The sequence below is a fragment of the Dromaius novaehollandiae genome, chromosome 15 (genome assembly GCF_036370855.1).
Source record: "Dromaius novaehollandiae isolate bDroNov1 chromosome 15, bDroNov1.hap1, whole genome shotgun sequence".
Taxonomy (NCBI): domain Eukaryota; kingdom Metazoa; phylum Chordata; class Aves; order Casuariiformes; family Dromaiidae; genus Dromaius; species Dromaius novaehollandiae.
In genome coordinates this window covers 3,063,614-3,088,325 of record NC_088112.1, presented here as the reverse complement: position 1 = coordinate 3,088,325, position 24,712 = coordinate 3,063,614, and the positions used below count along the sequence as shown (strand labels likewise).

Sequence of the window (24,712 nt, the reverse complement as noted above, 5' to 3'; positions counted from 1 at the left end):
CTTTGATCTTGAAGAGACTGTGCAGGCTAGAGGACAGCAAAAGCCTGTACTGTAAAGGGTGGGGAACACCAGTAGCAGCACAGCATGGCTCTGATCTGTGTTGAAACCTCTGTGTCCTCTGTAAGCGGGAAGTGTCTGAAGGAGAGAGTCATTTCCTGCTGCAGGTTTGCCACCTACCTTTACAAAAGGGGAGGAGGGTAAGGGAGGACAGGGAGGGTTGAAGTTCAGGCACTTAATGGAGGTTCCAGAAAAAACATCTCTGATGAAGTTGATTATCTCCTAGGGGCCTTACCCCTCACGAGTCTTGTGCAGAAAGACTGGTATTATAAACAGCCATCATGTTAAAAATTGTTAGCATTAAGTTTCTGCACCCTCTATGAAGCCCAGGGATCAGTTCTTTGCTGAAGTAGCCTGATGCCCCCAGCAAGACTGCACCTTAAGTATTCTCAACCTTTTTTCAATCTGGCAACTTTTTCTAATTAACGCTCCTCAAAAGTCTTTTTCTGCTCAGCTCTTTCAGAATACATGCCCTCTATGCTTAGCCAGATGGGGATGCAAAATTGCAGAAGCAAAGTGTTGCATATGGCCAGTTGTATTTGCTTAAGCGGACGCATCGCCCTCTCTGTATAGCAACACCGTGCTAGGCCCTTTGCAAACAGAGCAGCTTGGCAGGTTTGCCCTGAGCTGGAAGAGTTTTTAAGGACTACGTGTTTTTTAGTGTGATTGATACCAGATTAGATCCTCAGTGCTTGTCTAGACAGTTACGGGCATTTCTTTCTTAGGAACATCTCATCTTTCAGGCAGTAACAGGAGCTGTAAGTTATTTACAGTAAGGAGCAACAGAGCAGCGTGTGATAAACCGGTCCAAGGTGGGCACGCCTTGCCTGGGCGATTAAACTTGAGACAGGAGGCAGAGAGCCAAATCCTGCTCTAGCGAAACTGCAGTGATAGGAAAGGGGATCCTGCAGCCTCCCAGGCGTGAGGATTCTGTAACCAGCCGGGATTTCACACGGTCTCAGGCACTGAGCACACACCTCGAGCCTGGGCAGGAGCAGCCTGCCTCGCGTGAGCTGCGCCATGCCACCACTGGCCGTGTGTGCAAGGCCAGCCCCTGCGGAGCCAGGTGCCAAGGTGCCCTGACTTGGCTCCATCATGCTCCCCTTGTTGGCTTAGACGGAAGCACGGAGAAAAGTGCTCCTGTCGGGAACGGTGTCCTGGGATGGAGCTTCTTTAGGCACAGAGCGCTTTTGTGCACGCTTCTCTTGGAGTATTTCTGCTCCAAAATTTATTTTAGAAAAACAGGTCGGCGAGGATGATTGAAGATCAAGGCAGAGTCTCTATAGTAGAGAGAATTTCTAGGTGGAAGTCCTGACTTTGTGTTTTGTTACACCTTCGCAGTGCAAGGTTCACACAAAGCCAGTGTGTGGGACCAGCCAACAACGGCCGCTGTTCAGGCCAAGCCTGTACCGGCTGCCTGCCTTCAGCCCCGACCGCAGCCGCTGGTCGGGACCGTGTGCGGGAGCAGGGCCTGCACCGCGCTCCGCGCCGCCTCCATCCCAGCCCGGCGCTACAAGATGGAGGCTTGCCGTCCTCCTCCGGCACTACGAGCCCCGGCATGCCCCACGCCAACGCGCAAAATGGCAGGTAGCGCCGCCGCCCGTTCCCCAGGAACTACGAGGTCCAGCATGCAGCGCGGCCCTGCCTTCGCGACCGGCCCGGAATCGCCAAGATGGCGGCACCGCTGGCGGAGGACTACAGCTCCCGGCGTGCAGTGCGCCGCCCCACGCCCGCCCCAGGCTGGCGGCCGGGCGCTCCGCATGCTCTGCTGGCCGGCCTCGTTCCTCTGTCTGGTTCCGGGGGAGCAGGAGGCGGGGCTTGTGCGGTCACACAGGTAGCGGAAGTGACTTCACGTCCGGCCGGGCTGTTGTGTTTGGACGGGGAGCGGGGTGGAGGGAGCGGAGCCCGAGCGAGAGCAGCGACGAGGCGGCGGCAGAGCAGCTCGGAGCCGGCGTGCGCACCCGCGGCCCTTCGCTCTCCGCGCAGGTAGGCCCGAGCGGCGGCGGGGCGCGCTGGGGGCCGGGCGGCGGCGGCGGCGGCCCCTCCGCGGGGGCGGCGGGGGGCGGGCGGCGCCGCGGCGGGGGCGGCCCCGCTCGGCGCCGGGCCGCGCGGCTGGGCCGCCCCGCGCGCCCGCCTCCATTGTCTCCAGTCTCCATCCGGGTCCCCGGAGGGGGGGGGCTGGGAGCCGCGGGGGCCGACGGGATAGCACCCCCCGCCGCGGCGCGGGGGCGGGCGCTGCTGGGGAACAAAGCGGGGGGGGCGGCCCCGGCCTCGCCGCCACCGGGCCCGGCCCCGCGGCTCCTCCGCCGGGGCTCGCCGCTGCAGGCGCCCTGGGGCGGCATGAGCCGCGCCGTGCTGGCGCCCGGGCCTGTGGCGGCGCCGCCGCCGGGGGAGCGCCCTGCGCCCGCGGGCTCCGGTAGCAGCCCCCCGGCTGCGGACCCCCGCGGCCCCCCGCCCACCTCGGTGGCGGAGGCGATGCCTGCGCAAAGCCGGCTGTCGAGCTCCGCGTACCCCCGCGCCAAAAAGCAGGTTTTCCCTGTTCTGGCTTAGGCGGGGAGGTGCTATCAGTGCCGTTGCTCAACGCTATGTGGAGGCATAGATACTGGGAACGGCGTTGGGTGTTTGGGGAAGTAAGCTTCCTCCGCCCGCGGGAGATTTCATTAATTGAGCCCGTTGACCTGTTATCAGCAGAACTTTTTGTTCCTGCAGCAGCTGTGCTGTTTACTGCCGACTTGGTCTGGGCCTTAGCACTAGCACACTGTGAAATGAATGGACTCAAGTGCAAAACTTGGAAGCGTTTGTTTGTATGAGGTGGCGTTGGCATCCTTCATGAATTTGATTAAGAAGCTTATTAAACACAGTATAATCAGTTTGCTTGATAACAGCCTGTTGCTAATCTAATTAGATAACAAGAAACTTGGCCAGCACTCCTGAGTCAGAAGAATATTCACCACTGAATAAACAAGTAACTTATCTTTTGCAAAGTATAAAGTATTCCCTACTGTATGAATACATCTTTGCTTAAACTTCATCTGCTCCTAAAATCTTAATGTGCTGCTTGCTGTTCTGCATTGCTTTTGGATACTTGTGGGGATTTTTTTCTAAAGGGCATGGAGACCTTGGTTTTGCCAAATGGAGTTAGACCATTGACCTTACCTTCCAAAGGAGGTGTTAATTCTCCTCTTCTGTGGTTGGCATTTAAATGCCAAGTCTTCAGTCACAAAGCTTTGTGTATTAATGGTTGTTGGTCTAGATCTTTTCGTTGCTATAAACATAGCAAAATTCAGAAAAGCAGATAAATTAATAGATCTTAACAGTGATCTGGAGTAATAGGTTCCTCCCTTTATTTTGTACAGAGAGCAATTTTCCTTCATTTCATTCACCTGAAAGTTCAGTTGTTATGGGTATGAGACACTTAGGAAAGAAGTCAGAAGTCCTAAATCCTATTTTTTCAGTATTTCATTATGCACTTACTCTTTTTTCTTCCCTGCTCTCTCCCTTCTTGCCCCCATTCCCCCTCCCCTTCCTCCCCAAATCCTGGAATAATTTGAGACTGAGTGAGCACCAAATGCCAGGCCAGTGTTCAAAAGGAGGATATTATTATGGCAGTATATTTTCTCCATATCCTTTCTTTGCCAGCACTGCACCTGTTATATTGCTTGTTTTACTGTAAGGAACCTTGAGGCTCTTCACCCAGTCACAGATTAAAAATTGATTATTTTTATTCTTGATCATAGTGTTGCTTCTCACTGTGTCTTGTTTTCCACAGCAGCCTTCATTTGGGATTGTGACTTGTTGCAAGACTAAACTGGCCTTTGGCTCTCCTTCTTTAGAATTGTCTGTAAACTAAAAGGACTGTATCAAATGTTGGTGAAACAGTTGAGACTAATTTTGTTCTCACAAATGAGCATAGAAGGCCAACTGATTTGTACCTTGAAATGGTGAAATGAAAAGTTCCATATGCAGTATATTTTATTATGAGTTGCAGAAAATCAAATTACAAGGAGTGCTGTGACTAATGCGCTGGCCTGGGGCTTGCTTGCTATTAATGCAGAATAAATGTTTGTTTACACATTTTCCTATGGAAAACATTAGCAGACTTAAGGTTTTATCAGATGTCTTCCTGGTGGCATAAACATATATTCAGGTTAAAGCCTCATATCTTTTTTGAAAATAATGATTGACATTGTTCTTTAGCAGTAATGGAAGAAGTTGTCTCAGTCCAAAAGTGAAATACTGCACTTACGCTCCCTTCTTTATAAATCAAATAGCTTGTGTTCTATATTAATGTCTAGTAATTTGTGAAAACTAGCCCATGATTCAACAAATCAACCTTTTAGGCTTTTACAAGAACAAGGCTTTTTCACCTTTATGGAAAGGTCTGGGTACAGCGTTCTTTGTACAGAACTTCCCTGCAAGTTGGCTGAGTACTTTGTTCTGTTAATGCAAAGTTAATCACCTGTGGTGTAGATTGTTGATGTGCAGAAAGCCCTGTGGAACATTAATATCAATACTCCCTCCACAAAAGAAAAGGTGAAAACGCTTGCCAAGAAAATAAATTAATTAGGCTCTTTAGACTTTGAGGTCTTTTGTTTCGTTTAGTCCTGTTGGTAAACTGGTGAACAGCTGCAGTGGTTTAAAACAATTTCAAGCTTGAATTGGGGTGTTAAATGTGATGTCTTTTCCTGTTTTATGTTAAATGCTGCCTGTACTCCTTTGCAAGTTTGTTTAGAAATAACATCAAAAATAACCTGTTTTCTGTTGCTAGAGTACTCTAGTTTCTGATCTTGTGTGTGGTATTTCCTAGGGAGTTAAACTGACTTCCGTACTTGGTTTTGCCTTTGATTAAAAACCTTAAATAGAATAAACTAGGCAAGTCCCTTTTTTCTTCTGTTTTTTCTTAATTGATCATTTGGATGTAGTGGGTCTTTGACTTGGCATTATCAAGAAAAGGTATTGAACCAAAACTTAAAATTCATCCCATAGATAATAGGATCAATCGGAATATGAAGAGAAAACATGAGCTGCGGTGTGTTAAGCTCTGGTATTGTATTAACAATGGAGGCTGTATTTTGATAGCCTCTTCTACTGCATTTTGACATACAGAGCAGTAGCTAAAAAGTTGATTGGATAATGAAATAAATATTTTTGCTTACTGCTGCATTATGTCATTGCAAACTTAGCTGGTTTTAGTCCTAAATGTGAAATTGTTATCAGTTGCAAATGAGTAATTGTTACAGAACAAATTTGACCTCATGGTTGCATGTTATAGGAGAAGTTGAGCTGCTGAAAGTTATTGCAACATCCCCCCCCGCCCTGCCCCAAGAATATACCAAAAGACATGAGAAACATTCAAGTTTGTCTTGGTTTTGTTTTGTTTTTTTGGGAAGGGGGGGGATATCATATTAGTAGCTACTTAAACATGGTATGGGAGGAGAAAAAGAGGCTGTTTCATTTGGATCACAACACAAAGGAGATTTTTTTTATTTTTATACATGTGTATATATATGCACATACATATACACACATGCACACACTTGTGTGTGTATGTACATATATATGTGTATAAATTGTATATGAACAGGCTTGGGTATCTGAACTTGTATAGCTTACCAGCCTGATGAAACGGCTGCAATACCGTTGTTCTGTGAATGATTCAGACTACACTTGCGATTTGTCCTGGTTTGTTTTAGTTGTGGTTAGGTGGAACAAAACACTTTTACCAACTCTACCTTCATTCCTTGAGTTCAGGACGTTGTGATATCACGTATTGTGGACATGCAGAAAAGTTGAGTGCTCTCCAGATGTGACTCAATCCATATTAATGAAGTGGGATGAGAGGCAAGCATGTACTGTCTTCTGGTTCGTTCTGATGTTGTCTTTATCTGAAATGTTTCAATCAGTGGGCTTTTGCTAATGGACTAGCTACAAAAACTGTAATGCCAAATTGCCGCTCTGGAGAATCGGTGCATCATAGCTTCTGCCTCTGAGGGCTTGCAGCATTTCTAAGCAATGAAATGGCCATGCAAGTTTGTTCATGCAATCGCATATAAGATCTTGCAACTTAACTTGGGCAGTCTAAAAGCTGTACTGAAGTTTTCCCAATCATGGATTTCTTTGGAAATTCCCCCAAAGTGTTGTATGCTGTCTCTGTAACAGTATGGACACTGGGTAGTTTATTTCCAGGGAAGCTTGCTAAAATGCAGGTGAGAGTTTTAAATGTATTTTGGAAAGCAAATTTTCCTTTGTTTCCTGAATGTTGCCTCGAATACTCTCCTCCTCTTGGCAAGTATGCATGCTTTCTATTTTTTCTGCCACTTTTCATCAGCCTCGGTGCTTGGCTCTTGCTGATTTGGTGAGGTTTAATTTGGGGAAGACACTCTAATCCGTATAGAATAAAAATGGAGCTTGTGATGTTCCTTCAGTAGTTAAAATGGTTGGCTTATTAGCAGAACTCAATTTTATGTGGTTTTTACTTGCTCTGCTACCGCCATGTTAAGGCTACCTGGAGCCCTGAAATACAGGTGCAGCTTTCCCTTGGGCAGGGTCTGTGCAGAAGCAGGGTGATGAGTGAATCTGCACATCTTTAATTACTGCATTTCTTAATTGTAGACTTCAAATCAAAGACGCAGCCATGAAAGATCCAAGTCGCAGCAGTACTAGCCCAAGCATCATCAATGAAGATGTGATTATAAATGGTCATTCTCACGAAGATGACAATCCCTTTGCGGAGTACATGTGGATGGAAAACGAAGAGGAATTTAACAGGCAGGCAAGTTGTTTCCCTGTGTAGATGTGTTGTGACATGCCTTACTATTTTCTAGCTTAAGGGAGAGGTGCTGTTGCCTAACAACTAGTGTACAGGACTGGGAATCCTTTAGAGCCAGGGTTTTTAGATAGGCTTGCTAGAATGATTCTAGGGGATGGATATAGTTTCTCTACCAATAAGTATTTGTTTTCTATGAATTTATTGGAAAATATAGGAAGTGCAGAATGTTCTCACACATCCATTAATTCCATACTTCTGCAGGAGGGAGGAAAAAAACATAATCGACAGACTTAACATGTGGCGTGTTGGAAGGCATTGATCTTGCTAGGGTACTGAGCTGTTATGATTTTTAGCTTGTGCAAGCGTGCCGAGTGTGGTAGCTTGGAATTGGGTAAGTTCAGGTGCAAATGTGCCTTATCAACAGGGCTGTTGGTAAGGGAGTTGGTGGACATAGTTGTTGAGTGACAGCCCTGTTTGGGTTGCTTAATACTTTAAAGCTGGTCTTTGCAATCTGATTGGAAGGAAGCTTTGATTTCATCTTCCACCTTACATCTGGATGCAGTTTTCCCTCCTGTGGAGGTTGGGGAGAGCCCCCTCTTTCCATTCCCCTTTTCATAATTATCATTTCTTTATCTTGTTGCTCAGATTGCTGCTTTTTCTGTACTGCAAAAGTGTGGCAGTGCTGAAGGCTCAGAAGTGTAAGCTTATGAAATACAAGTCTCCTGTTCTCTCTTTAAAGTTCTTTATTGGGTGCAAGTAGGTACAAAGCTAATTTCGAATTCGCACAATCTACGTTCTCTTGTGCATATGCCAGGATGGTCTCAGCGTTGTTTCCTGTTTGGTGGGTTTCTTCCTCCTCAGGGACTCGACTCTAGTTAGCATACAGGATGTGCAGTACTTGGGGAATGGACTGAGAGTTGTGCAGTGAATTAACTATTTATCAGATACAGACTCCATTTTAAGAGAGCAGGGATGGGAGCCTCAGAGGAGAATGCTTTTATTCAGGCAGGCAAATACCATGTGAGATCCTGTTCTCTTGCCCTGTAGGCACATCTCTCTGTGAAGCTGAACAAGTCAAAACTTTGGCTGGAGAATACAAACTGTGGCAATATTAATTGCAAGCCATTTGGGTGGGTAAACATTATTTAGTACTTTTGGAACTGCCACTGGAGGCACCTGTAGGTGTGCAGCAGTGTAGCAAAACACCTGGAGTTGGGCAACCGCTGTTGTAATACTAGCTTGTGACTGTGTGCCCACGGTTTCCTTTACCCACACGCAGGAAAGCGATGGTACCTCAAAAGAAGGATTGGAAACTGGAGTACTAATCTGCCTGTGCTGGGGTGCTTTGCACTGGGTTTTCGGAAGAAGTTAGTAAGTCACTGTTTCATGCAGGGTTTGAATTGTCTGGACAGTCACTTAAAGCATATGGTAATTAGTCCATGTTTCCCAAGAGCTGTGTATAGTGTATCGTAAGTACTAAGGGAGCTGGTGACTGTGCTTGCCTCAAGGATAGGGGGCCTAGATTTTATGGGAATCCTGAACTCTGATGCTAAATTTTGACTTTTTCTGGTGTGTAACTCTTATTTCCATCCCAGCATCTAGTGCATGTTTGATTTTCAGGGTGAAGGATAGATGGGAAAACTTGAAGCTTCCATTAAATGTACTTAATCTGTTCTGTTTTTTTCCCTCTTCCCTTACGTCTGGCAAGCCATTCATATCATGTCAGCTTCTATTTTCATGCTTTCCACTCTTAAGTACTATGGTGCAGGACACAGGAAAACTTGTCAGGATCAACTCCTTCCAAAACTTGTTTACTGAACAACCAAGCAAAACTTTCCTTAATATATGTTCTTCAATGCATGTCAGTTCTGCCTCAGCTGATTTGTACTGCAGGTCAATGTTCTTGATGACTGCTATGGTTGCGTGGAGTTTCTTATGAGAACTACATTGTGTGAAAATGTAATCTGCAACCTAGGAGATGCTTGTTATTCCCTGCGCCAAGTGGCAGGCAGTATTTTTTTTTTTTTTTTTTTTTTAAGAGTCTTATGGGGCATTTTTCTATTGAGTGCATGGCTGCACGCGTCATCCTTGATTCCCTTCCTCATACTTCACCTAGGTTAAATGGTGGATTCAGTCCAGACAAAGTGGCACGGATGAAATTTTGACTTGGAACCCATGTTCTGCTTCTCCTTGAGCTGGTAACAAGTTCTCCGCAGCAAGCATGCGGACTAGACAGCTAGGACTGATGAGTTGTCCTGCCATTCTCACCTTACTACAGCCTGAGTTCCTGGGACAATGCACTTTTCCATGTGAAAGAATTAAAGCTGCTTGCCTTCCTACAGCAGAAGTAGGGTGTTCTGCCAGAAGTCCTAGTGCAGTCCTAGAAAGACAGCCAGTTGGGTGCACAAACCCTGAAATAAAGGCGCAACCTCTCAATAGCTTTGATAAAGCTGTTTCTTATCATTGTGTAGATTGAAGAGGAGTTGTGGGAAGAAGAATTTATTGAGCGCTGTTTCCAAGAGATGCTGGAAGAAGAGGAGGAGCACGAATGGTTTATTCCAGCCCGTGATCTCCCACAAACAATGGATCAAATCCAGGACCAGTTCAATGACCTTGTTATCAGTGACAGCTCATCACTGGAGGATCTGGTGGTAAATTCAGTTTCTCACCATATTTCTAAAACTTGACAACTCTCCTTGTCCAAGGCTGGTTTCTGTTTCTGGTAATGGTGGTGTAAACCTTATAGATAGGCCAGTGACTCTTACACCATGCATAGCTGTGGTGGAGGGGGAAATATGGAACAGTTGGGTAAGGTATGTTTCCTCAGATAACATGACCACTTCAGTGGTTTTGTTCGTAACTGCATGGTGCCTTTCCCAGGCCATAGCATAAATTCAAGTGTGTTTGGGTGTGCATGCTGTATTATGAATGGAGGGCGACGAGCGAATCATGCTGACTTCATGATTTGCAATTCAGTGGCAGGAGTGCAAAACTTTAATCCAGCAACTTTCAACGCTTACACATACTGGGCACATGCAAGTCATGTTCTAAGATATGATTTGGATCATGCGAACTACAGCACATCTTATTGGAGAAATTCTAGGAAGAGGAAAGCAGCTAAACTGTGATTATTATTTCCCTGGTTCTTGTGTATGGCTTCTCAGTCCAGAGCTCAACTAAAAGGAAAGGGCAGTCTGTGCATTTTTGCCTAGCAGAATATGTAATGGAGTCTTTGATAGTACAAAACCCACACAGAAGTCACATAACTGCTGTTAAAATTCAGATGCAGAACTCTATTTCCCAAGCTTAAGGAGATGAAGGCAGCAGTTTCTAACCCAGTTAAGAACATAAAAGCCTAATCCTCCTTTTCTTTCTTAATAATAAATAGTTCATTTTGGTGATGCTGGCTGCCCACCTGTAACTGCTACCAAAATAACTGCAGAAGATTTTAGAGCAGCTGCTTGCCAACTGAGTAGAAAGCGTTCTTGTAGGCATAGGAGAATTTAACATATGAGCATTGTGTTTTTTTTAATTGCCAGAAGTGACTTAACTTCCTTCAACAAATCTCTTCTTGCTCAAATAAGCAAGATCTAAAAAAACCTTGTGACACACTGAACAGTTCAACTTCAGGAAAGGCTTTCAGCAATAATCAGAGATGCTGTATTTGATGCGTATATCCGTGTTCTTGTTTCTTATTCACTGAGCCCTCATCAGAGCGAAACCTCCAGGTGGTGCTAATGAAGGGTGAATAGTGCAGTTACTAGCACAGAATAGGCTTTTTAATGAGTATAGAGACAGTACATGTAAAACTTTTTTACATACCTCAATGTTATTCTAAATTTTGAGGGGGTTGAGGGGGGGAATCTGTTTTACTAGTGGTGTCCACCTAGAATTGTGTTCAGCTTAAAAGTGGAAGATGAAAATGATTCAACTAGACTTCTGTTTTTCCCTTCCTTAGGTCAAGAGTAATCTGAATCCAAACGCAAAGGAGTTTGTTCCTGGGGTGAAGTACTAAATATTTGAGTAGACTGGGCCCTCTTTTGGTGGATGTAGCACAATTTCCACACTGTGAAGCCAGTATTAGAAGATTTAATTGTAAAAGCTCTCTTCTTGTCACTGTGTTACACTTATGCATTGCCAAAGTTTTGTTAGTCTTGCATGCTCAATAAAAGTGCTGAGACTGTTATTAAGTAAATCTGTCAAAAGTTTAATGGAAACATAATTGGACCCTGGCTCTTTGCAAAGGAGACAGTGAGGTAAGAAGCACCAGTCAAGTTGAGACAAAGTACCACGTATAAAAACTTCTGCAGACTCTGTCTTTTTAATAGGACTTGGAATTTGCTAAGGATGGTCTGTTTTTAGCTAAAGATGTGTTAACTGGTGCTAGTTTGCACCTGATAATGCCTTAACTTTAAAATGAAAGCAAGGTTATCTGATTGTTATGCAAATTAGCTAACTTTCCTTTGAAATATCAGTATTGTTATTAATGTTAATTTTTCCCCTTAAAAAAACTTCATGCTGCTTAAAAGCAGCATGAGCTTTAACAGAAATTTTACAGACCTGTACAGAGTCTTAGATCTCAGCTACTGAACTAACATCCGAGTGATTGGAAGGAAGAAATTTCCTATATTTACAGTATGTTATCATGTTAGAAATGTTTCACTTCCTAATTACATTAAAGGAGATGTGAGTTTCATCACAGTTTCTTCCAAGAACCCAGATACATAGCACTGTCTATGTAACTTTTAGCATACAACTTTAATATAGCTGGATTTAACCAAGAAAACCCTAGCATTAGTGATTTGAGTGGTGCTTTTCCCTTGCTTTGTTTAATCATCACTACACAATAGTCTACAGCACAACAACTTTTTTTCTTTTAATAAAGCTAGAACAGTTTTGGCTTCTTAAACTTCATATTTGGGTAGGTTAAGCTGCCATACGTGTTCAGTGTGAATAGTGTTTAAGTTGAAAATATTGTAAAAAAATTATATTTTTTCAAAAATATTTAAAAAAATAAATAATAGTAGAACTGACTTGTGACTGTCTCATGAATATGCATCTTACATGGCAACCCTCATTTGGCAACATGAGGAGATAAGGGGTAATGTTAATGCTTCATGTCAGATATGGTGCCTATGGTGCTGCTTGTAACAAGCTCATCCAAAATAGCAATCTGAGATTGGGCTGTGACTACTCCTTTTTTCCCCTATGAAGTCTTGCTGCTTTATGTGGTTTCCCTCAGTGTGGTTTGCTAAAATGTTATTCCTCGCTGCTGCTAATGCTAGTTCAGCTCCACTGCTTCTGGCAGCACAGGAAGTCCTAGTTAACAGCTGATGGCACTATATAAAGCCCACAGCCCTGAAACATGCTTTCAGAGGCTTTGGCACAGTATAGCTGCTGGAGCTGGGGCACTCTGAATGACTGTTCTTGCCTGCATAAACTTGACAGAGCTACAGGGAGATGTGGGTAAGTTGCATGTTGAATGCATTTCATGGCCCCCAGCAATCCTTAGATAGGCCCTTGCAGTGAACTTCCTCTTGGAGTTTTTAGCCCAGATGTGATTATCTTGGGATGACTGGCAACCAAATGCCTCAGCCAGGAGCCAGCTAGTTGCGAAACAGCCAATCTTCTCATGCTTCTTTGCTGCCCCATCCTAGCTAACCGTATAATATGGAGAGGTTTATTAAAGAGGTGAACTTAGTAAGAGTGATGGTGGTGTCTATGGAGATCTCCTTTGTAGGTCACAAATAAGATGTTAAATAGGAAGGTGCCTTTCTTCTGCAGGAGCAGTCTGCTTAATGAGGTGTTTTGCATGACCCCTGTATCTGTTCCTGTACTGGAATCCGTGCAGTAAAACCGGAGCAGTGAGCATTTTTTTTTTTTAGGGGTTCCTAGGTATGAATTGTTTCCTGCCTAGTGCTAGCAGACTAGAATGGGTTAATACAGTGCTTGTTTTGGCTTTGGGTTTTGTTGCTAACTCCCACAAGTCAGAGCCACTGCAGAAAACGGGCTTGATTCTGTTAGCCTTTGTGTTGAGGCCATCAGCTGTCTTTTGTGCATACTACTGAAAACTGTCTGGCTGCTCAAGTCATGAGGCAGTGCTTAACTGGAGCGGCTGGGGATAGAGCCAACTTGCTGGCATCCTCAGGGCAGAACTGGTTTGCCAGAAGCTCTTGCTTTCCACCTCACCCTCTGTATCAGAGTTCAGAGAGAAGCTCACTGAAAAATGAGGGTCAGCTAGGACTGAACGAACTTCAGCTGTGTTGTGTGTCTTCGTGTTTGGCAGTCTAGAAGAGAGAATGTCTGCTGTGAGCTATGCTGTGCAGCAGTCCCCATCTGTAAGCTTCTGAAGCCTTCAGAAATGCAGAAGGGATGAGGAAATGATCCAGGAGAAACCAGTGAAAACAGATGTGGCAAAGAGGCTTTTTTTTTTTTTTTAATGCATAATCTTAAAGTAGACATACTAATGCTCTATAGTGGTTGGTCTGAATACCGTGCTCTGCACAGAGCCAACTTAGTCCACGGAGTAACCTTGCTGAAGTCAAGGGTATTGCATGAAAGCTCTTGGCCCTGGGTGACTATTCATCATTCTAGCTGGTACTAGTGGCCTTGCAAGTTCTAGCTAGCTCTGACCATAGTTAATGACCTTCATCAAAGCTTTGAACAAGTCTTAAACCAGTTTAAGCTTGAGTTTGAAATTACACAGTGGTGGTTGTTCTGAAGCCGGTACCTGGGGTGCTCTACTATTTGTAGGAGTTCTCACTGTGGGGTTTGTGCTCTGCTTTTAGCTCAAACAGGCTAATGATGTTCCCAAAAAGCAATTGAATGTCCCTAGTCTTACTTTGGAGACGAGCAGAAGCAGCCTTGGCTTTGGACTTGATGGGTTCTAGAAACCCTGCAGCAATGCTGCTCTGATGTGACCTGGGGGGAGCTCTACACTGGTCCCTCTCAGGAGTTTGGCTTGGCTTTTCTACCCTGACCTGCCTTTAGCAACCTGTGGGAGAACTGAGATGTGAGACTGGAGGCAGTCCAGGAGAAGGTGTTCATCCTACCCTATGTTCAGACCTTCGTACATACAGAGAGGTTGTCTGTGTTATCTTGCATGTTTTCGGTTGAATCACAATTTCTCTTTGTTCTCAAGTTAAATCCTCGGAAGCCTGGGCAAATTGGCACGTACTTCAGCCACCAGATTCTTCTCACAACGTTCATCCCAAAAGGAAAATCGTAGCTTTTCAAGCTTGCTGCTGTTGTGCTGTCCGAGTGCGCTCCGGCCTTCCACTGAACCAGGCCCCGCTCCTCTTGTGTCCCTGCAAGGGGAGATAAAGCTTTGGCTGGCGCAGGGGCTGCACAGCACCGCTGCCAGCGCGGGTGCAGGACAGCAGAATAGGTTCTTGTAAAGTAATAAACTGCTGGCTGCTCCTCAAGTCCCTTACAAAGGCGCAATTGTGGAGACAGGATTCTCCCCTTCCAGAGCTGAATGCTGATGTGTTTGCAAGGCTGTGTTTGATGAGCAGCCTCAGCAGCTAGTGCTTATAAATGCATTGTCTTCCTTAAAAGAATGAAAAAAATCTGTTGTGGCATTGACCCAAACAACCTGTGGTAGTGACCTGCTAATGCTTAGCCATCTGCTGCGATTGCGAAGATCTCTGTTATTTACTACAAACCCTAGTGGTGTTTTGCCTAGTGACCTCTGGTTGTCCCAGTGCAAGGGCTTAGAGCAGGGAACAATAATTAGCAAAAAATCTAGTTATTGGGGATGCTCTCTGGAAACCTACCCCTACTTACACCTGCTGAAGCATGTGGGTCTCTGTGGTAGGGCTTTGCTAACTGTGAAGGTACCTGCAGCCTTGCAATAGTCTCTTGCAGCATTTAAAAGAAAAAAAAAAAAGAAAAAGCTGTCTCCAAGTACACTAGTAGAAGGGAGGGGACCTGGCTGCCAGCTGGTCTGGCAACAGCTGTTGGTGCACTGTAAAACCCTCCTGTTTTGTGCCTGTGGCTCTGGGGGAGGGTTACCTGGAATGGTGTTGTCCAGTATGAAGGCAATGGTCCCCCCAACAAACATCTCCGTTGTTAATAGCACCGTCAATATTTGGTCCAGTTCGGGGACACCTATAAGAGTTCAGACAAGTCATCTACTGCAGAGCATGGGATGATGAGGAGGAGGAGGCGGCACTGTCTAAAAAGGAGAAAAGAGAAACGGGGGCTTTGCAGAGCGTGCTGGAGCGCTTGACCTCAGTAACACTGTTGGGATCCTCACCAAGGCATGTTCATGTTTAGTCCCAGGTCAATCAAATGATTTTTAAAGATGTCATCATCTACTTGCAAGATCTGCCTTTGCACTTGTATCAGATAAGTTTTCAGGTGCAATAATTCACTCTAAGCCTTACCTTGTAGCTGCTGTCCCAGTTTAACTTGCGTTCTGCTTTATAAGTGTTCTTAAAAGTGTACCTTACTGAGCATGGCCTTTGCTGAAGTGGCTAGGGCTGTTAAAGGCAGGCATCAAAGGGGGTGGAAGCCAACAGCTGCAAACAAAAACCATCTAACGAGGGCTTAGATCTAATATCCGGCATGGCAAGAGCCTTAAATCCCCATGGTGTTCCCATGGAAGCTGTTATTCCTAAAGTAACTCTGTTGTAATTAAGATTTGCCTTATTAATCATTGCTTACCCAGGGTGATCTCATAGTGCCTGAGAGATCTGCATTCCTCTCTCACTAAACATTATCGAACCAAGAATTTGGTAGAGGAGGTGATTCCTGCGGTGGCAACAGAAAATGTACAATACATTCTGAGGCTTTTAGCAGAAAGGTGTACCTGTGTCGATGGCATTGGGTTGAGAATCCAAGTAGTTTGGCAGCGTCAGCCCAAAAAACATGGCAAATCCCAGCACAAAAAGGTTGCGGGAGGAGTTCATGTCAACGAACTGCAGGTTGGAAAGGCCAACAGCTGTGATCATGCCTGCAAGCAGAGGAAATTCAGTCTCACAGCAGCTGTGCAAGGGAGGGCAGAGCACGCCTCCGAGAGAAGGCTGCTGCTGGCTGCCTGCTGATCTGGTGAGACCGTAGCCAGCCTCTGTCTCTGCGGTTGTGCTGGGTGAAACGAGGCTGCAGCTGGGCAGTCATTGCAGAAGTAGCGTATAGTCATGGCCTGCTCCCCTCCACGGCTGTGTTACAAGGTGGACGTGCCGTGGTGGTTCTGACAGCCAGACAAGCGAGCGCTCCTTGTCTGCTCCCACGCAAAGGCTGCAAAGTTCGTTCCGAGCCCGGCGGGCGCCCTGGGCCCAGCTCGGGGTGCCGTCCCCTCTGGCTGCAGGTATTGCCTCGAGCCACGTGTGTGGTGCGGCAGCACAGCAGCAAAAACCGGCTTCCGCTAATGAGAATGTCTCTGAAATCAGGAGATAAACTTGAGCGGAGTGATATGTATGGAGCTGCCTGCTCTCGCCTGTCCCGAGGGGGAATAGTGATTCTGCAGAGCGGTTTCAGTGACCGATGAGGGAAGGCAACACCTAAACCTAAGACCCTCCCTGACAATTTGAATGGGCGTCAGAGGGCCAGATCTCAAAAGCAGGTTTGCGTGTCTCAGGCTTGTTGTACAAGGCTGCTCCGTCACTTTTCAGCGTGGCCCAGCTGGTAATCCCAGGGGAAAAGACCCGTCAGAGCACTGGGATTTAATGGTGGTTTGGGTTTGACGTACAAACAGGTACTTGTGGAGAGGTTACCGAATAACGTGCAGAACATCCCTCCGAGGATCGGGTCTGGGAGCGAGGCAAACAGAGCGGTGAACTTGCCGATGGTTCCTAAAACGAGCATGATCCCAGCTCCGTACTGTATCACTCTTCTGCTTCCCACCTGCACAGAAAAGCCTGCTGTGAACTGAGGCGCGCTGGCTGCTGGCCACCCACACTTCATCACTGCGGCCGGCTCCTGCAGAGCACGGATGATCCCTGGATTTCAAAGCACTCTGCCAAGAAAGGTCTTGTAGAAAGACGTCGGCTGGGGTCGTGACACTTGGTGTTTGCTGTCCTTTTAGTGTGTGAGCGAGCGTGTGGAGGGCTGTTCTATCGTTGCTTCTCTGATGTCCTTTGCATAGAAAAAGCATTGTGCTTGGAGAGTGGGCAGCTCCTCTCCGTGCTGGCCGAGCCCCCATGCGGTGCTGGCTGAGAAAGGACCTAAACCCCCCTGACAATGTAAAGAGGAGCAGCAGCAACGGGCCAGCCCAAAGCAGAACTGTGTCTACCAAAGCAGACACATGGCAAGGGCTCACGGCCGCAGCACCCAGGCACCGGCAGTACCTTCGTGATGCCCAGGACGCCGATGTTGGGGCTGGAGGAGGTGGAGCCGTTGCCTGTTCCCAGCAGCCCGGCTATGATGCAGGAGATCCCTTCTGTGAAAATGCCCCTGGAAAACAGATCAAACAGGCAGGTCTATGCCACTGTTTTGTCATGGCACAAGCAATGGCAACGGATGTGGTTTAGGGCTGGTGGTGGCCAAGGACGCCGTGGCCGCCCGGCTGAGCTGAGCTCATGGGCAGCTGCGCTTGCTGAGCGCCTCCAGCTGGGCTCGCTCAGGCACCGGCCAGGCCCTGGCTGTCCGGAGACGAGACCTCGGCGTCCTGCTCCCGGAGCGGTGCCCTGCTGGGGAGCAAAGCGCCGTTCCCCCGTCCCTGCGGGGAGCGCAGGCCGGAGGGGGCGGTTGCCCGTACCTGTTGATGGCGTGCACAGGAGGGGCCGGTGCTCCCGCCAGCCGGGCGCAGGAGTAGTAGTCCCCGATGGACTCAATGATGCCCGCCAGCGTGGCGCTGAACATGCCCAGCACGGCCGCGGCGGTCACCGTGGGCAGGCCCCACTGACCTGGCAGGGCAGCAGAGCGGGGCGTGAGTGCCCCTGCCAGGGGAGTCCCGTGCGGCGCTGGGCAGCGGAGGGGTGGTGGGGAGAGCGGGGCACGCGCGGCCGGCACTCACACGGGTAGGGGACGCGGAACCAGGGCGCCACGGAGAGGATCTCGCCCCGCGCGTCCGTCCGCGCCTTGTAGCCGTAGGCCTCGGGCTGGCTGGGGAAGATGTCGGCACGTGTCAGCAGGTAGCAGAGCAGCCACATCACCGTGATGGCCAGGATGATCTGCGGCGAGAGGCCGGGGCTGAGCGGCCCCGCAGCGGGCGCCCTCACCACCCCGCGAGGCAGCCAGCATCACTTGGCACTAGGCCACCACGTGCCGGGGTGCCTTGGGCATGGCCGAGCCATCGAGTCACCCGGACCCCAGCCGGGGCGGCTGGGCCTGGCGATGTCCCCTACCGGGAACATCTTGAAGATCTGCACGCGGAGCAGGACGAAGCCTCTGCCCCAGCAGTAGCCGGGCAGGCGGAGGGTGACATTTCGCAGGTACTGGGCAAATAGCACGATCAGGAAGATGGACCTGGGGAGAGAAGATGCCACTGAGGGCTGCTCAGCCAACACCTCTGCGCAGAGCGGGGTGGTGGATACCTTTGTGGTGGGACCAGGATTGCACCTAAATCTAGAGTCAAACTCAGGGAAGAGTTTCAGCAGGAAAAGCTGGGCCAAAACAAGGGGAATATGTTTAATTAAGCAGGTCTCATTTGATGATCTCTGCCTGGCACACGTTTTCATCACCAACTGCAGCATTAGCAGAAGAAAAAAGGGTTCAAAAAAAGGCCAAGAAAACAAAACTGGCTTGGAGCGCCTGGAAACAAGGTTGTTTATGCCGGTTGCTCCAGCAGCGCACGAACATGCTCAAACATGCACGCACAAGACGCCGGGAAATGGGCACGTCTGCCGCTGTGGTCGGGGCACGGGGAGCCGCGGCGCGGGCCAGCCCTCACACCCGCCGCCCTGCCTCGGCCCCGTGGGCTCCTCCCGACTTTCCGCGAGCTGCTTTTTTGGCACCGAGGTGGTGGGTTTTGGCAGACGCGGAGCTAGCGCCTGGCGCCCCTTTGCCCGCCCAGGAGGCCGCGAGAGCCCCGCGTACAACGCCGCGATGCCCCAGTGTGATCCTGCCCGCTCGCTGGCCGCCTGGAAGACCGAGAGCCCGATGAGCGACACCGTGGGGGTGACGGTGAGCGGGCCGATGTAGCTGAGCAGCGCCCCGGGGAGCCCCAGCAGCCCGATGGCCACCTCCACCAGGCTGGACACGATGATGGCTCCTTGGATCTGGTGTGTGGAGAGACGAGGCGGTCAGGGGGGCCGGGGCACCCTGGTGTCACGCGCGCCCCTGGGGGCCATCGCGGGGGACAGCCCTACCTCTCTCATCCTCGGCTGCCAGATGTGGGAGGTGTTCAGCGGCAAGGCCCAGTTGCCATAGATCTGCTCTGGGGACCGAGGCAGGGAGATGAGCACCCGGCCCCACCGCCGCAGGCCCCCAGCGCCCGCTGCACAGCCCCGCTTACCCTCCGGCGGGCACTTCCACTTCTCCAGGGCCAGGATGGATTTGGCGGGGACGAGGAAGGCCAGAGCGCTCGCCTGGAACAGGGGCAGCCTGGGGAGGCGAGGGGGGAAGCCATGCACCCCAGCGGCGCCTGCCCCGGCCCCGCGCCACCGCCCTGGCCGGCCCTACCTGATGCCCACGGTGGTCTGCACCAGTGTGGTGATGCCAACACAGGTGAAGATGGTGCCGATGAGCTGGCTCACGGCGAACTGGTCCTTGCCCACGCACATGCTCTCGGCCAGCAGGAAGGGCACGGCGATGGTGCCGCTGAAGCAGGTCAGGTAGTGCTGGGGATGGTGGGGTGGCTGAGAGGGGGCGGCGGGGCCAGGGGTGCCGTTTTTGGGGACCGCCCAGCCACCCAGCCCGGCCTTACCTGGAAGCCGAGCAGAACGCAGAGGTACCAGGGGGGCACGTCCTCGATCTTGTAGATCATATCGAAGCCCTTCCTGCCCGGCCCAGGGCGGCCGGTGTCTGTCGCAGGGCCCTGGTCGAGCAGGGTCAGGTCTGAGCTCCAGGGACAGCGGCTGGGCCGCCCCCAGCCCCGCGGTGGGGCGCCCGTACTCACCCTGCGCGCCGGCAGTGGCGGCGGCTCCTTCCCACGGGGCCGCTCGGGGCCGGCCGGAGTGCCGTCGGGAGCCGTGTCGCCATTCTGGTGCCGGGGGAGAGGCAGGAGCCTGAGCCGGTGTTGTGTCGGGCGCGCTATGGGAATGGGGCCGGGCTCTCCTGTGCTCGCCCTCCACGGGCCCTGGTGACACCCGGGCCACCGGCCCGGCCCCCTCGCTGGCCACCATGTGAGGCCATGTCTCGGCCCCATGGCGGGGAGGCCGCGCGCATCCCTCCGGCCTCGGGGGCTTGCTGCGACACCCCAGGCCCCTGCATGCCCCCGGAGCCGCCGCGTGCGCGGTGGCGGCAGGCTGGTGGGGGGCTGGTGGCCCTCGCACAGCCCCGGGGCCGGCACGAGACCCTGGCAGTTCCCATGTCCCTGGAGGTGCCACCAGCCTCCAGTCCTGCCGCGGCCCGGCCCGGCTCGCTCGCTGGCCACGACCGCCCCCGGCCTGGCAGGGGCCTCCCTGGAGACACCTCACTACTTCTGGCTGCTTAATTGAGCAACAGCTTTGATTCGGGGGCCAATATCCCACTTTCTGCCCTTGACTGCCTGCTGCCCTGCCCCCCTCCCAGAGATGCCCTCCTGCCCTGAGACACCGGTGATGGGCAGGTGGGGCGGGCGAGGGGGAGCGAAGGGGCGCGGGGATGGGGGGCACCGGCTTCACCTGGGGCTGCAGCAGGTCTCCCGAGCTGGTCCCCATCCTGCGGCCGAGCGGCCCGGTCCCGGGGGGATGTTGCTGGGTGGCGGGTTTTATGGCCACGTGGAGGACTTTAGTCAACGCCTTGGCCACGGTTCGGGGAGGCGATCTGTAACGCGGCCATTGGCTGCCGGTTGTGAAACAGGGCGAGCTCTGCCTCTCGGGGAGATCATCTATTAACTCCTTTAATTAGGCCTGGCATCGCCCGGCGGGCTGGGGCTCCCGCAGCGCTTCGCGGCACCTTCGCCGGACGTTAGAGTGGCCGGGGTGATCGATCGGGGGGCCGGGGGTCACGCTGACAAGCGCCGGGTGCGAGGGGGAGCGAAGGGAGAAGCTGCAGAAGGCGGTGGTGGTGCCGCCGGAAGGGTGCCCACCACCCGCGCCTCCCCGCGCCCGGCCCCGCTCGCACATGGCCTCGCTCTGCAGGGACGAGGCTGGCTCCAAAGGTCACCGGGGCATTAAGCATTAACCGTGCTGGCAGCCGCGGCGGCACGCTCGCCCCGTCCCCGGCGGGGCGGCGGTGGTGCCGGCACCGCCACACGGAGCGGGGCCCTGCGACTTCCCCGGAGTGACGCTGAGCCCTGCCGCTTCCGAAAGAGCCACACGTTGACGGAGGGAACAGGGAAACTTTTGTTTTCCAGGATGTGCCCCCCCGCTCTGGCATGCCGGGAGCCCCCGCGCCGGGGCCGCGCGGCTACAGCTCATTCTGCAGCGCCTTGGCGGGGGCGGGCGCCCGGCCCTTGGCGCTGCGCAGCCCGGCGCAGGCGCCCTTGGCGCCGTGGCACAGCAGCTCCTCCAGCGCGGCGGGCCCGCTGCGGTGCGCCTGGTAGAGCTGCTCCTCGCCCAGCTCGCCCACGTAGCTGTGGCACATCTTGTGCAACCTGCAGGGAAGGGGGGGTGAGCGCGGGTGCAGCCGCGGGCGTCCGGCCAGCCCCGTGCGGAGCGGTGCCGCGCGCGTGGCCGCCTGCGCCCCCTCTTACCTGCCCGGCCATGGTCCCCCCATTATCATCACGCTCATGGGCTCCTGGCTCAGCAGCCCCGGCCCCGCCAGGCGCTTCTCCCCGTTCACCTCCAGCACGCCGTAGCTGCGGAGAGAGGCGGTGTTGGCGTCCAGCAGCCCACGGTGCTGAGCGCTGAGCACGGGGCACGGCAGCAGCAACTGCCCTCGCCCACTCACCTGTCCCAGCTCTGCGAGCAGCTCTTCTCCAGCGCCTCCATGTACTCGGACTCACGCAGCTCAGCACCCGCCTTCCTGCTGGGCGACCGCTTGGACTCGGCCTTGCCCAGGTGCTCCCGGATCTTGGGCACCAATGGGAGAGAGAAAGCGGTCGATGGAGGCTGCGAGGGCCCCTGCCAGGCGCTGGCCCCACTCCCGGGGGTGCATCCGGCCTCGATCAGCCGGCCGTGCCCCTCAGGGCTCCCCACCGGCGGGCACGGGGGGTTGCGCGGCGCTGGGGAGCGTGCCGGGAGCTGAAGGGGTGCCCGTGTCCCGTGCTCTCCCAGCACTGGGTGCCGGGTGGCGCTGCCGACCCGGATTACCCCCCCAATTTGCCCCCGTGCCGACCTCTGCCTGGCTGGCCCCACTCCAACCATCACCGCGCCACGCTGGCGCCCTCCTGGTCCCGCCGGCATGCGCCAAGGGCGGCCCGCGGCCCGCTGAGACGCCGGCAGGAGGAACTGGAGGAGGCCATGGGACCAGCAGGGAGGCCAGCGAGGCCACCGTCGGCCAGGGCTTTTCGGGGCAGCTGTGCACCTGCAGGCCCTGGCCCTGCTGCTTTGCATGGTCCATTTTTACCCTTGAGCGCGATGCAGCCGGGTGCCTCCGGCGGTGCCTCCCCGCGGTGCCCCATCCGCCCGCGCCGCGGCCCCAAGCGGGGCTGGATGCAGCAGCGGGCGTCCCCCCGGCGGCCCCCGCGGCCCGGAGCCCACCTGGAAGGCGATGGCGCGGCAGGCGTCGCAGCGGAGGTGCTCAGGCATGTGGGCCGAGTGGGTCTCCTCGGCGCTGAGCCGCGGCGAGGACATCGAGTGGCTCGGCTGCGCGGGCGCTGGGGGGCCGCCGCACATGTCCTCGGCCTTCCTCCCTGCGACGAAGCTCAGGGCCACGCAGGCTGCCAGCAGCGGCCGCATGGTGCCTGCCAAGGAGCCCGCGAGTGGCTGCGGAAGCGCCGGGGGCAGGTGCGCCGCGGCTATAAAGCCCCGCGGGGCCGGCGAGCAGGCGCCGATGCGCGGCCACGGCACCTGCATCCGGCTGCCTGGCCCCGCGCTCCTCCCCGCGGGCCCCGACGGCTCCCTGGGCGCTGTCCCAGGGGTGAGCGTCCCCGGGCGCCAGGCGCGGGGGCGAGGGCAGGCGGCAGCGCCCCGCTCCGGTGCCACGGGCCCCCCAAGGTGGGGGCTGCAGCTCTGCATTCGGGCACCTTGTCCCCCTGCCAGCTGCCCTCCCTCTCCAGAAGGTTTTCGGTTTAATTCGATCCTGCAACGCCTACTCGCGTCCTTGTGGCTGGCTGGATCCTGCCCCGGGAGCGCTTACAACCTGCAGGGCTCGGGGCCCTTCGCCCCGTGGCCCAGGTGGGTGCGTTTGCAGCCCCCCTCCAACACCGCCTCCGCTGACCGGTGCCTCTGTGTCGGCGGCGGGGTGGACATTGCTGGATCCGGCCCGACGGGGCCCACGGGTGGCACCATGGTGGGGTGAGAGCCTGCCGCATCCAGGGGACATGCACCCTCGGAGCCAGCTGCACTTTGGGTCTGCTCCTGCGGTCTCCAGTGAACGCTCCCGGCCACCATCCAGTCCCTCATGCCGAGGTGCGTCTGCGGATGGCTGGATCAGGCCCTGCGCTCGTGCTGCGGGGCTCAAGATACTGAAAGCAGACAGCATCTGCCCCGGGGACCCCCCCTGAAGGGACGAGGTGACCCCAGGCTCCCTCCTTCACAGACAGCACAGACACATGCTGAAGGACATCTTTCAGAGTTATCTCATCACCTTTATTGCTTTTTTTAAAAAAGTCCGAGTTTTATCTGTGGTAGAGAAAGGTTCCTTTGTTCAAAGAAGGTGGCAGCGGCCGAGGCATCGCTGCAGCCGTGCCATCGCCTTCCCCGTATAACCTTGGCGTTACAAAGCAAACACCGGCGCTGCAGCATTGCTGCCTGCCTGATTTTTTTTTTTTTTTTTTTTTAGCATGTGGTCACCTTCCCGGTGGTACAAGGCATTTCCTCGGCACACGTGGGAGACCCGTGGGCCCCTGGCTTGCCCCGTCCCTCTGCCCTCCAAAAGACAGCCCCGGGAGGTGCCCAGCTGCCCCGGCCGGGGGCTGGCGAGCCAAGCCGAGCTTTCCCCTGCAGATTTGTAACAATTTTGCAAACGGGCTCCCCGCAAGGGAGTCTGGGACTGAGCTGCGTTATAGGTGAAGCTCTGCTGATCTCCCTGGGCGCAGGCTTTTCCTTGCCTAATACAACGACCTGGTGAAGGGAGGCTGCAAGGCTGCGTCTCCCAGGACGGGCTTTTTACCGTCCCCTCTGCCATGCGCCCCCTCGCCAAGCTCTGTGATGCATTTCCAGATGCTCATGCATGGTTTCACCGTGAGCCATCAGGCTTCCTCGCAGAGCATCTTTTAGCAGGGAGCAATCATGCAGCACCCAGCCACCCCCTTACCCTGCCTGGCCCTGGCCCCAGCCCCCACCCATGGGTGCTGAGCGTGCAGCACTCAGCCCATGGCCATCAGCACCTCCTGGGCCAGACCTGCCCGGCGTGGGGTGCCCTTGGGAGGGGATCACAGCCCGGGGTGCCCTTGGGAGGGGATCACAGCCCGGGGTGCCCTTGGGAGGGGATGACAACCTGGGGCATCCTTGGGAGGGGATCACAGCCTGGGACACCCCTGGGAAGGAGGTCACAGCCTGGGACACTCTTGGGAGGGGATCACAACCTGGGGTGCCTTTGGGAGAGGATCACAGCCCGGGGCACCCTTGGGAGGAGATCACAGCCTGGGACACCCCTGGGAAGGAGGTCACAGTCTGGGGTGCCCCTTGGGAGAAGGCCACAGCCAGGGGCGTCCTCGGGGGGGGGGGGGGGGTCACAGCCTGGGGTGCCCTTGGGACAGGATGGCTGTACGGAGGAAAGCGGGTGCCATGCATCCTGGTCCCTTTGCCAGCAGTA

At 53.0% G+C, this 24,712-nt stretch overlaps 3 protein-coding genes across 4 annotated transcripts; 1 reads left to right on the top strand and 2 right to left on the bottom strand.

The window, feature by feature from the left end:
• The first annotated feature begins 1,869 nt into the window (after nt 1-1,869).
• Nucleotides 1,870-11,859, top strand: PAIP2 (poly(A) binding protein interacting protein 2). Of its 2 annotated transcripts, XM_064520803.1 has the most exons (5): nt 1,905-2,043; nt 5,809-5,919; nt 6,670-6,829; nt 9,298-9,477; nt 10,785-11,859. In XM_064520803.1, exons 3-5 carry the CDS (start codon nt 6,692-6,694, stop codon nt 10,839-10,841), a joined length of 375 nt encoding a protein of 124 aa, XP_064376873.1. In that variant the 5' UTR covers nt 1,905-2,043; nt 5,809-5,919; nt 6,670-6,691; the 3' UTR covers nt 10,842-11,859. The 2 variants fall into 2 exon arrangements, with proteins under 2 accessions (XP_025953509.1, XP_064376873.1); XM_026097724.2 differs by lacking the exon at nt 5,809-5,919 and having other exon boundaries at nt 1,870-2,043.
• On the bottom strand, nt 11,124-20,626 carry SLC23A1 (solute carrier family 23 member 1). The gene is made up of 15 exons (XM_026097723.2): nt 20,533-20,626; nt 19,827-19,910; nt 19,635-19,745; nt 19,391-19,548; nt 19,224-19,312; nt 19,078-19,145; nt 18,806-18,987; nt 18,115-18,235; nt 17,784-17,940; nt 17,526-17,673; nt 17,116-17,221; nt 16,543-16,672; nt 15,639-15,782; nt 14,840-14,935; nt 11,124-14,133 (listed from the first exon to the last, which is right to left on the bottom strand). Exons 1-15 carry the CDS (start codon nt 20,566-20,568, stop codon nt 13,886-13,888), a joined length of 1,878 nt encoding a protein of 625 aa, XP_025953508.2. The 5' UTR covers nt 20,569-20,626; the 3' UTR covers nt 11,124-13,885.
• Nucleotides 20,627-21,082: 456 nt separating this feature from the next.
• Nucleotides 21,083-22,784, bottom strand: MZB1 (marginal zone B and B1 cell specific protein). The gene is made up of 4 exons (XM_026097739.2): nt 22,495-22,784; nt 21,743-21,864; nt 21,546-21,650; nt 21,083-21,446 (listed from the first exon to the last, which is right to left on the bottom strand). The coding sequence occupies exons 1-4, from the start codon at nt 22,690-22,692 to the stop codon at nt 21,260-21,262; spliced, it is 612 nt and encodes a 203-aa protein (XP_025953524.1). The 5' UTR covers nt 22,693-22,784; the 3' UTR covers nt 21,083-21,259.
• Nucleotides 22,785-24,712: the final 1,928 nt, after the last annotated feature.